Source organism: Theropithecus gelada, chromosome 1, assembly GCF_003255815.1.
Source record: "Theropithecus gelada isolate Dixy chromosome 1, Tgel_1.0, whole genome shotgun sequence".
Lineage (NCBI taxonomy): Eukaryota > Metazoa > Chordata > Mammalia > Primates > Cercopithecidae > Theropithecus > Theropithecus gelada.
This window is the reverse complement of record NC_037668.1, coordinates 218233659-218246319: the sequence shown is the minus strand read 5'-3', so window position 1 is coordinate 218246319 and position 12661 is coordinate 218233659. Positions and strand designations below refer to the sequence as shown.

The 12661-nt window shown below is 39.5% G+C and overlaps 1 protein-coding gene across 4 annotated transcripts in view; it reads right to left on the bottom strand.

Moving 5' to 3' along the window:
- Nucleotides 1–11462, bottom strand: part of CATSPERE (catsper channel auxiliary subunit epsilon) — a 181102-nt gene extending 169640 nt beyond the window's left edge. For 2 of the 4 annotated variants that reach the window (XM_025391765.1, XM_025391772.1), the window contains exons 1-2: nt 11294–11462; nt 8821–8869 (exon numbers count right to left, since the gene is read on the bottom strand). In XM_025391765.1, the coding sequence (XP_025247550.1) occupies nt 8821–8869; nt 11294–11358 (114 nt within the window). In that variant the 5' untranslated portion in view covers nt 11359–11462. The remainder of the gene's footprint in view (nt 1–8820; nt 8870–11293) is intronic. The other 2 variants (XM_025391780.1, XM_025391790.1) reach the window with 2 other exon arrangements.
- Between the last annotated feature and the right edge of the window lie 1199 nt (nt 11463–12661).

The following is a 12661-nucleotide window of genomic DNA, read 5'->3' as shown; positions in this document are numbered from 1 at the left end:
GTAACAAACCTGCTCATTGTGCACATGTACCTTAGAACTTAAAGTATAATAAAAAAAAAAAAAGAAAAGAAAGAGAAAAAAAAGAGAAAGAAAAGACTCTCCATATCGTATGTCATCAGGGAACAGCAAATTAAAGCAACGAGACACCACAACACACCTATTAGAATTGCAAAAATCCAAAACACTAACAACGCCAAATGCTGGTGAAGACGTGGAGCAACGGCACTGTCATTCATGGCTGGTGACAGTGTAAAATCGTACGGCCATCTTGGAGGACAGTTTGGCAATTTCTTACAAAACTACACATACTCCTACCATATATCTAGCAATTGCACTTTTCGGTATTTACCCAAATGAGGTCCACATGAAAACCTGCACACGAATGTTTGCAGCAGCTTTATGTATAATTGCCCAAACTGGGAAGCAACTGGGATATTTTTCACTAGGTGAATGGATAAACTATGGTAGATCCAGACAATAGAGTATTACTCAGTGCTGAAATGAAACGAGCTATCAAGCCATGAAAAGGCATGGAGGAAACTTAAATGTGTATTGTTAAGTGAAAGAAGCCAATCTGAAAAGGTTACATACTGTTTGATTCCCACTAAATGACATTCTGGAAATGGCAAAACTACGGAGACAGTTAAAAGACGTAAGGGGCTAGGGAGAGGGAGGACTGAAAAAGGCAGAGCAGAGAGAATTTTTAGGGCAGTGAAACTACTCTGTGTGATACTATAATGGTAGAAATACGTCATTAAACATTTGTCCAAGCTTACAGAATGTACAACACAAAGAGTGGACACTAATGTAAATTACAGATTCTAGTTAATAATGATATATCAATATTGGCTCATCAATTTTAAGAAACGAAGGACACCAATGCAAGATGTTAGTAATAGGGCAAAATGGGGAGGTTTTATGGGCTCTTTCTATACTGTTTGCCCATTTTTCTATGAACCTAAAACTGCTCTAAAAAATAAAGTCTGTTAACTCTTACAAAAATTTTTTAAAAGCCATGGGCAAAAGTATACCAGAAAAATGGTCCTGTCCAGAAAAAAAAAAAAAAAAACAAAAAAAACACAACATAAAAGCAGGAATTGTGACTCTGATATCAGATAAGGTAGAATTCAAGCCAAAACGTAGTCAAGATGCAGAACAATGAGAACTCTCCTCTGCTGCTGGTGGGAATGCAAATGGTACACCTACTTCAGACAATAGTCGTGGGCCAGGTGCAGTGGCTCATGCCTGTAATCCCGGCACTTTCAGAGGCTGAGATGGGAGGACTACTTGAGCTCAGGAGTTTGAGACCAGCCAGGGCAACACAGCAAGACCTTGTCTCTAATAAAATAAAATTAGCTGGGTGTGGTGGTGCATGCCTGCAGTCCCAGCTACTCAGGAGGCTGAGGTGGAAGGATCGCTTGAGTCCAGGAATTCGAGGTTGCAGAGAGCCATGATCGTGCCACACACACCACCCTAGGCAACAGAGTAAGAGTCTGTCTCAGAAAAGAAAAAGAAGAAAACTGTTGTGTCGTTTCTTATTTGCTGTAAACATATCATTGCCTTCTAACACAGTAATCCCATTCCTAGGTATTTAACCAAAATAAAAATATATGTCCCCACATATGTACATGAATGTCCACAGCAGTTTCATCTGAAATAGCTCTAAGTTGGAAATAACCCAAATGGCCATCAACAAGAGAATGGACAAATGGTGGCATAAGAATGCAAAGGAATACTCAGCAATAAAAAGGAATGAAGTTTGTATATATGCAACATTATGGATGAATCTGAAAGCACTAAGTCAAGTGAAAGAAAACTGACCCCAAAAAGCTATATACAGTATGGTTTCATTTCTATGACTATCTAGAATATGCAAAACTATAGGATCAGGAAATAGATTTGTGGCTGCCAATGGCTAAGATGGGGAGGGTAAAGCATGACTGCAAAGGTATGATGAAACTTTTTGGGGTGATGTAAATGTTCTATATCTTCATTACTACAGTGATAATGCAACTGTATGCATTGCCAAAGGTTCATCAAACTATATGCTTAAAAGGAGTAAATTTCATTGTATGTAATTACCTCAACTAATTTGCCTTTTACAAAAGAAACTAAAGAAATATATAATCATACTATATAAACCTTATCTGGATCTTGATTTACATAAACAAACAGAAAATGACATTTATATGACAATTGGTCATTTGAATACTGACTAGATATTTGATGACATGAAGGAATGATTATCAATTTTTAGGGGTGCTAATTAGTATTGTGGTTATGGTTTTTTAAACAACTTTGAGATATAATTCATGCCATACAATTCACTCATTTAAAGTGTACAATTCAATGGTTTTTAGTATCTTCATATAGTTCTGCAACTATTACTGTAATCAATTTTAGAACATATTCAACACTCCACAAAAGAACTGCCACAGTCCTCGGAGGTTACCACCCTAGCCCTGTCTCCCAGCCCTAGGCAGGCACCAACTTACTTTCTGTCTCTATACATTTGCCTATTCTGGACATTTCATGTGAATGAAATCATACACGTGGTCCTTTGTGAGAGGTTTCTTGCACTTAGCATAATGTTTGCAAGGCTTATCTATGTTGTAGCACATAAAAGTACTTCATTCATTTTTATTGACAAGTAATGTCCCATTATATACATGTACTACATTTTATTTACCCTTTCATTAGCTGTTGAACATTCGCATTGTTTGCACTTGGGGGCTATTATGAATAATGCTTCTATGAACATTCATGTGCTAGTTTTTGTGTGGACATTATGTTTTCGTTTCTCTTGGATGTAAAACTGGAAGTGCAATCTGCAGAACACGTTGGTAACACTATGTTTAACTGTTTGAAGAGCCACCAGGCTGTTTTCTAAAGTGCCTGCACCATTTGACATTTGTCCGCAATGTAAGAGTTTCCATTTCTCCACGTCCCCACAAACACTTGTTATTATCTGTCTTTTTGATTACAGACATCTGAGCGGGTGAAGTGGTATCTTACTATTTGATTTCCATTTCCCTGATGGGGATGTGCTTACTGGCCATTTGGATATCTTCTTTGGAGAAATGACAATTCAGATCCTTTGCCCACTTAAAAAACTGGGTTGTATTTTTATTACCAAATTGTATCAATAGTAGTTCTTTATATATCTAAAAAGAAGTCCATAATAAGATATATGACTCACAAAATTTCTCTCCTATCCTATGAATTGTCTTCACTTTCTTGATGATGTCCTTAGAAGCACAAAAGATTTTAATTTTAATGTTGTCCAATGTATCTATTTTTTCTTTTGTCACTTGTGCTTTTGAGAAACCATCGCCTAATCCAAGGTCATGGATTTTCCCTTATGTTTTCTTCTATAAGTTTTACAGTTTTAGCTCTTATATTTAGGTGTTTGATCCATTCAGTTACAGTTTTGGATGTGGTCTGATGTGGGGTCCACATTTATTTTTTTCATGTAGATATCTAGTTGTTTCAGTACCATTCTTTTTCCATTCAATTCTCTTGGTATCATTATGAAAAGTCAACTGACTGTAAATGGGAGGTTTCATTTCTGAACTCTCAATTCTATCGTATTGATGTATATTCCTATCCTATGTCAGTACCAGACTGTCTCAATTACTGCAGCTTTGTTGTAAGCTTAGTATTCAAATGACCAATTGTATAAATGTCAAGAACTGTGAGTCCTTCCACTTTTTCTGTTTCAAGACTGTTTTGTCTATTCTGGTGCTCCTGAATTTCCATTTACAATTTCCTATGAATTGCCATACGAAATTGTTAAAATAATTTATTAGTTCTAATAGTTTTTTTGTTACATTCCTTGGGTTTTCTATATAAAAGATCATGTCATCTGCAAATAGAAATAGTTTATCTTTCCCTTTCCAAAGTGGATGCCTTTTAGTTCATTTTCTTGCATTATTGCCCTGGCTGTGGTCATTTTTAAAAAGAGTCTTATCATTTAAAGGTACACACTGAAACATTTATGGATGAAAGGATATGTCTGGAATAGTTTCAAAATAATTCAGGAGGGAAGAAAGGGGGTGATAAAGTCAATGAAACAAGAATGGCCATAAGCTGTAATACTGGAGCTGAGTAACGGATATATAAGGACTTAATCTCCATACTTTTATGTATGTCTAAATTATACTAATTTCTATATTTTATGTATATTTAAATGTTTCACTTATAAAAGTTTCAAAGATGTAAGTTCAAAACACAAAACAAATTCTGTGGAAATTGCCAAGCTTACATATAAACCTTCCCAATGATTAACTTAAATGTAGTCAAGTGCCTGCAGAAAGTTCCCACTATGCTTACCAACTTCATGTTTAAGTGATTCGGTATTATTTAAACAGAAAACTGATACACTGTTTCAATTTACACAGAGTGGAGAAGGATTTTTTAGACACGCTTTTCATCAAGAAGAGTCATGGAAAACCTCTGAAGTCTTCTGTACATTCAATATTTCCTTTCTCTCTCTCTCTCTTTTAGAGACAGAGTCTCATTGTGTCACCCAGGCTGGAGTGCAGTGGCATGATCATAGCTCACTGCAGCCTCTCCCTGCCAGGCTCAAGCAATCCTCCCACCTCAGCCTCCTGAGTAGCTGGGACTATAGGCATGCACCACCATGCTCTGCTATTTTATTATTATTATTTGTAGAGATGGGGTCTCACCATGTTGCCCAGGCTAGTCTCAAACTCCTGGGCTCACGCGATCCACCTGCCTTGGCCTCCCAAAATGCTGGGATTTCAGGCATGAGCCACAACACCAGGCCCCTTCCTTTCTCTTAATATCGCTTTCAAGCAAGCTGCAATATCATTGGTTTTGTAATATTACTCACTTGCCCTTTATCTACCTTTCTTGCTGATAATCAAACTCCAGGGTCCAATTTGCATTTCTAAAATGACATAACTGTTTTGGCGGTCATTTATGAATTAAAGATGGACCATTTCTGCCACCTACCCAAAAATAATAAAGGAAAATCGAGATTAAAAAGGTGATTCTTAAAAAGACCAATAAGGCCGGGCGCGGTGGCTCACACCTGTAATCCCAGCACTTTGGGAGGCCAAGGTGGGTGGATCATGAGGTCAGGAAATCGGGACCATCCTGGCTAACACGGTGAAACCCCGTCTTTACTAAAAATACAAAAAATTAGCGGGGCGTGGTGGCGCACACCTGTAGTCCCAGCTTCTCGGGAGGCTGAGGCAGAAGAATCACTTGAACCCGGGAGGCAGAGGTTGCAGTGAGCCGAGATCGTGCACTGCACTCCAGCCTGGGTGACAGAGTGAGACTTTGTCTCAAAGAAAAAAAAAAAAAGAAAAAACAATAAAATGGTCCAACACATGGCAAAACTGTCCAAGAAAGGAAGATAAAGTGCGCAAATAAATTCTATTAGAGACATAAAATAGCTACAAACAGAGATTGAAATGGTAAGCAAAGATTCTAAACAAATGAATAGCAATAAATTTGAAAGCAAAATGGTAAAAGCAAATATATATTACACAGATTCCTCTTGCCTGGTTTTGAATATTACAAAGTTTATACAGCATGTGTTCTTTTCTGTATGGCTACTTTCACACACTATAGTGAGATTCGTCCATATTGTTCTGTGTCAACATGTGGACACAGTGCACTCATTTCCACTGCCATGTAGTATCCCACTATGTGAATACAGAAAAACATATTTATTCCTCTATACTACTGATTGACATGCTTCTGGGTTGTTTCTAGTCTGGAGTGATTGGGAATAATGCTGTTGTAACCACTCCTATATAGGTCTTCTGGTGCTGGATGTATACCTAGGAGTCAAACTAGTGTGTCACAGGATACGTATCTATTCCACAGTATTGGATAATAGAAAACAGGTTTTCAAAGTGGTTATACCAACCTGCATTCCTTCTAGTAGTGTATTAGAGTTCCTATTGCTTTACATTCTGACCACCCCTTGTTATCTTCAGTCTTTTTAATTTTAGGCATTCTGATTGGTTTGTAATTACATCTCCCTGTAATTTTAATTCACATTTCACGAATTTTTCATAAGTTTACTGGTCATTTGTATATCCTTTTTTGTGAAATATCCCCTTAGGTCTTTTCAACCTTTCTTTTTTATACTTTAGAAAATTTTAAACAACATTGTAATGATGTGCTTCTTAAAGACGTGGTAGAATTCCCATATGAAACCATCTGGGCCTGGTTCAAATTATAAATATTTATTTTTTTATAAAGGGAGTACAACACTGATAGAAAACACAACAGAAACTGTTAAATTATTTAGTAAAAATTAACTAAAGACTCCTGATTCTAATTTACGGGTGATACCACACAGTGCTAGGAATTGATTTTTGTGTATTATGTTCTCAGCCATGATCATTTACTCCTATGTAATTCTAGGCTATCCCTGGATTGCAGGAGCTGGAAACCAGGAAACCTTCCTCAAGGGTTCTGAATGATATTTACATTCTGAAAATCAGATGTGGACTGGAACTTGTGAAAAAGAGGAAGTCATTCGTCTTCCTCAAGCAGTGGTACCAAAAGTCCAGGTTTCAAAGATAAAAGTGGTTTTGGGGAAGGCCTCTATCCTATATTTCTATTAAGCACCATCCCCCACTAGGTACTGGGAGAGATTTGTGACATGGACACAAATTTCCTCCGGGTACTGATCTCTGGTGGCAACAGCAGTTTTTTGACTATCGATAAACCAAAAAATTAGTGGGGGTTTCTAAGACCCTTGCTTTCCTAGCCCTCCCAACAGTTTGGTGAGCACCTAATTTCCTGTAACAAATAAATTTCTGCTTGAAATCTAGAGTGGTTTCTGCTGTCCTCTGACCCCTGACTGCCACATGCTCCCTTAAAGGCAAGGATAATATGACAACTATTTAACAAGTTGTACAGCACAGGCACTGACAGTTCCAAGCGAATACCAGGCAGCATGCTATCCAAGTGTGTACTGGCTGGATTCTGCCTGCCTTACACAGCATCTGGAAATATGGAAGAGTGTCTTAGGTTATAGAATCCCTGAGGATTGTCACTGCCACTTAGTGTTTGGGAACCAGGGAAGCAAGATGTTCTGCAAAGGATAGTTCCACACAATGAAAACTTTTCCTGCTCAAAATTTCAGTGGTATCCCCACTGAGATACACTTCTGTGGAGCAAACTCAAGTATGAATATTGATAAAAGAATCTCATATAAAATAGTAACAATAGTCCCTGAAAGCATATTGAAATACTACATTGATACTGTGTGGGTTTTTCCAAAATCCAAGGATGATACAATATAAGTGAATATATTAATATGATTCACTATGATAACAAGTCTAAGGAGAAAACTCATAAAACTTTTTTCCGTAGACTGTGAAAAGGCATTCCACAATTCACTATAAATATCACTTATAGTGACTATTTTTACCATATTCAATAAATTAGGAACAAATGAATACTTTGTTAATTTAATGAAATGTATCTCTCTCTGCCCAAAAGGGAGCATCTGTTTAATTGGGAGACATTAGAAGAAATCTACTAAAGTTAGGAAGAAGATAATGAGATCAACTCTGGAGGGCTACATCATTCTTCATGAATTGGAAGATTCAATATCATAATGATACCAGTTACTATGAAAACAGTGTCAGTTCTCCCCAAGTGCAATTCCAATAAAAATCTAAGCAGATTTTTGTTTGTGAAAATTAACACTTTTTTGAGACTCTGTCTCAAAAACAAACAAACAAAAAAAATAGAGCCCCCAAAAGTTTAAATCATAAGACAAAGGGGGAGAGATACTTGGCTCATCAAAATTTAGCTTTTTTTCCCAGTAAAGTATCCATAAACAAAGTTAACAGAAACTTGAAAGAGATAACTGAATCTTTGAAATCAACATTTGATTAACTTTTAGAATACAATGTAGCTAGCACTGTGTTAATCAGAAAAGGCAGAAAATTAAATAAAAAATGGGCAAAGGGTATGAACAGGTAATAGAAGGAGAAGCCTGCATAATACGCAAAGAGATGCTCAAAATCACTAGTCATCAAAGAATTGAAAGTAACAACAGCAATAGCTATCACTGGATAATAATGAGATTGGGAAAAAATAGGAAATTTAATAATATCAAATTTTGGTGAAGATGTACATTGAGTGAGAATATAAATTGTAACTGCCATTCTGGAAACAGTCTTGCAGAACTTCCTTAAATTAAGTGTATTTCCCATGGCCAGGCAACTCTATTTGGCTACATATAGCAGGTAAATGATTGCACAGATATACAGATACATAAAAGGACTTGTAGAGAGGACACTCATTACAGTATTGTTTGTGATAGCAGGAAGCTATATGTCCAGCAATAGGGGTATATAAAATATAATTGATTTACACTAGTAATTAGGCAGCAATAAGAAGAAATGAAGTAGAAAGTATTGAATAAAAAAAGTAATATAGAGAATGAGGTCTATAGTTTGTGTGACCAAACATCCTGATTTGTCTAGACAGTTCCAGTTTATACCTCTTGTATAATTATTAATAGCACTCCCATTCTCAAGAGGTTAGGAAGTATACTGAATGGTTATCCTACCTATATAATAACACCACATTGTGAATAGTAAATCACAAAAACACTCAAAACAACACTATTTTTGCTACATGCAAATTTAAGGACATGGATTAAGGAGGGTACCTGTGTTAGGGTAATACACGGGATGAAAGAAATGAAATGGAAGAGCGACAATGACTGTAAAACTCAATATGATTAACTCTGCTCTCTGCTTTAAAGTTCAAAAAATTTAATACTTAACTATAGTTTATTAAAAATTCAACACTTACAGTACTTCTGGTACTAAAAATGCGATAGTTTGGGCTGTTACTGGAATACCTGTGGAGGAAGAGGCCAAGTATGAATATTAAAACTAACTTATTCTTCAAATATGAGGATTCTCTACATGGTCAGGGCATAGCTGGGTTGCCAGGAGCTTCACCCTTCTGCCCAATTCCCTTCCTGGACAGCAACTCAGGGCTGAAATTGGGGCTATCAGTGACCTCTACCCACATCTCTGGATGTGTTAGGGTTTGCTCAGTATCTGAAGACGGTAAAACAAGATGAGAAGTTAATACTCTTTACCTGTTTATTTTGGTTTTTTTTGTTTTTTGGTAGGATGAAAACTCTTGAAGAACATGGGCTGTAACTCTTTCACTTACAAAGAGTTAAAATAAGAATAAAGATTGGAATTTCAAAAACCAGTATTTTTTTTTTTTTGAGACAGGGTCTGTCTGTGGAGTACAGTGCAGCACTTTTGGCTTACTGCAGCCTTGACCTCCCAGGCTCAAGTGATCCTCTCACCTCAGTCTCCCGAATAGCTGGGACTACAGGTGCATGCCACCATGCCCAGCTAATTGTTGTATTTTTTGGGTAGAGACAGGGTTTTGTCATGTTGCTGCAATGGAGGGTTCTTAATTCCTGTCTAACGCAGGATTATCAGATTCATCTAACGCAGCCCTGTCCAATATAATTCAAGCCACCTCCTATTAATTCAAGTAGCTACTTTAAAAGCACAAGAAGAAATGGGCGAAATCAATTTTAATAATTTTTAGCTTTTAATTAATTAAAACTAAACAAACTAAAACTAAACTTAAAATTAAACTTAAAATTAATAATATTAAGTTTTATTCAACACGTAATCAGTATAAAACGATTATTAGAGAGATATTTTACATTCCTTTTTCATACTAAGTCTTTGAAATCCAGTGTGTACATTACACTTACAACACATCTCAATTTGTGTTATATTTCAAGTGCTCAAAAGGCACATGTAGCTGGTGACTATCATAAATCATCACCCTACAATTCCTTCAGCTTCCATTTGCTTCAAGAATCTATTCCATGTCTATATTGCATACCTAATTGCAATTGGAATTGCTCCATCCCTAAAGTTTTAAATCAGAGGCCTTTTTTCTGTATGTAGAGGAGGAGTTGCTAGGATATCATTATGCAATTCCCTTATCAGAATTATACAAGCCTTAATAGCACTCCGAATTCTTATTTTTAACAGAAATCAGTCACCTTTATAATGAAACACATTTTCTGTATATACAGATCGAATAAAAAAAAGTTCATGTATTTTACATATACCTATAAATAAAACCGAAATCTATTGTCATTGATGGCTTTTTTTGAAGTGTGAACCACCTCACACTTCTTATGAATCTAAGATCCCTTTCATTACAGAGAGAAAAATACAAGTGGCAAATTTTGTACTTTAATTTACAAAGTTAAATTATGTAATTTAATAAGATCTGGTAGTGAAAGGATGAAATGACCTTTCCTGGCAGGCCTTTTCTCCTCACCTGCTCCCTCAACAGCTGCTTCTCACTCCTACTGGGGCTGAGGACAGGCTAGGGAGAGAACAGTCGTTCAAAGAGTCACGTTTAATTTATTAATTTAGTCCCAGATAACAATGACAATGCCTTTTCATTCTTGCTTTATCATGTCTAATATTTAATGTATTCTTGTTGGAAACGGATCTAAGAGGCCCAAAGGTATGTGGGGTGTGCAGATAGACACGTGCTATTTTTTAATGAAAAGGGCACTGTCATCTCACTCTTGGACCACAATGATCCTCTCCTCTGGCAAAAGAAGGGTGCACAAGGGGAGAGGAATGTAAGTATTCACAGGGGCTGGGGTGTGATGGCTTATGGCTCACAGCTCATGGCCTGTAATTACAGCACTTTGGGAGGCTCAGGCAGGAGGATCCCTTAAGGCCACGAGTTCAAGACCAGTCTGGGCAATATTGTGAGACCCTGTCTCTGCCAATTTTTTTTTTTTTTTAATTTAGCCAAGCGTGGTGGCACGTGCCTGTGGTCCCAGCTATTCAGGAGGCCGAGGTGGGAGGAGCGCTTGGGCCCAGGAGTTTCAGGCTACAGGGAGCTATGATGGCGCCACTGCATTGCAGCCTGGGCAACGGAGGAAGAGGCCGTCTCTAAAACAGACAACCGCCGCCCTAAAAAACAAAAAAGTAAGATTTCACTGGGACTCAGATGTTCTGAGGACAGCATGAAGGTACTGCGACCTTACTGCAGGAACTGGGTCAGCAAAGTGCAAACAGCGGCCCCTCGCGCTCATGGAAAACTCGGGTGGGAGCGGCGGGACACTGGTGCTGGTGTTGGGGAGTCGGGAGACGAGGCAGTGGTCGGCCAGGGACAGCGGTCCCGGGGCGCATGGGGTGGGGAGCGGGACCCTCCCGCCTGCCCTGCCGGGGGTAATCCCCGCCCAGTCGCTCGCGTGCGACTGGCGTCTCTCTACCTCCAAATGGCCAAGCCACAGCAGCTCAGCCACGACAGCAGCACGGCCACTTCCCGGGCTGACATGGCGCCTGCTCCGCCGCCGCCCAACCGCCTCGGCCACTCCCGTCCAGGCCTCGCGCATTCCCGGGGGACGACGGCCAGGCGGGCGGCAGGAGGCGCTTGGGTCCCGGCGCGGCTGGACACGACGGGCCGGGCCTGAGGACCAGCGAGGGAGAAGTGCGCGCGTGCGCGCTGCTGCCTGCGCTCCCTGGAGGCCTGGAAGTAGCTGGAGTGCGAACCTGCACACCGGATTTTAGGAAAGGCAGAACCAGGCTTTCCAGCAGTGAGATAGCAAAAACACTTCGAAAAATCCGAGTTGCCAATTAAAAAAAAAAAAGAAAGAAAGAAAGAAAGAAGGAAGGAAGCAGGGAATGAAGAAAGAAAGAGAAGAAAAAGAAAAATCCCAGTTGCCTGAATGAATGTGAAACTTTTAAGGTAGTGTGTGTTTTAGCCCACATCTTCATGTGACTGTGTATGGACACTGCAATAGCAAATACATATCTGGCAGTGCTTTCCAGGGAGCAGGCACGTTATAAGTGATTGTTGTTGTTGTTGTTGTTGTTTTGAGACGGAGTCTCGCTCTGTCACCCAGGCGGGAGTGCAGTGGCCAGATCTCAGCTCACTGCAAGCTCCGCCTCCCGGGTTCCCGCCATTCTCCTGCCTCAGCCTCCCGAGTAGATGGGACTACAAGCACCCGCCACCTCGCCCGGCTCTTTTTTTTTTTTTTTTTTTTGTATGTTTTTTTTAGTAGAGACAGGGTTTCACCGTGTTCGCCAGGATGGTCTCGATCTCCTGACCTCGTGATCCGCCCGTCTCAGCCTTGTTGTTTTTGAGACAGAGTCACCCTCTGTCACCTAGGCTGGAGTGCAGTGGCTCCATCTGGCTCGGCCCACTGCAACCTCCGCCTCCCGCGTTCAAGCGATTCTCCTGCTTCAGCCTCAGGAGTAGCTGGGATTACAGGCATGTGCCACAGGGCCCGGCTAATTTTTGTATTTTTAGTACTGACGAGGTTTCCCCATGTTGCCCAGGCTGGTCTTGAACTCCTGGCCTCAAGTGATCCACCAGCCTCAGCCGCCCAAAGTGCTGGGATTACAGGTGTGAGCCACCAGACCTGGCCAGGCACACCATAAATGATTTTTATTTTATTTATTTATTTATTTGTTGCAGGAGACTAGAGTTTTATTATTACTCAAATCAGCCTCTCTGAACAACAGGGGAGCAGAGTTTTTAAGGATAGCTTGGTGGGTTGGCGGAAGCCAGTGATCCAGGAGTGCTGGTTGGTCGGGGATGAAATCATAGGGAGTAGAAGCTGTCTTCTTGTGCTGAG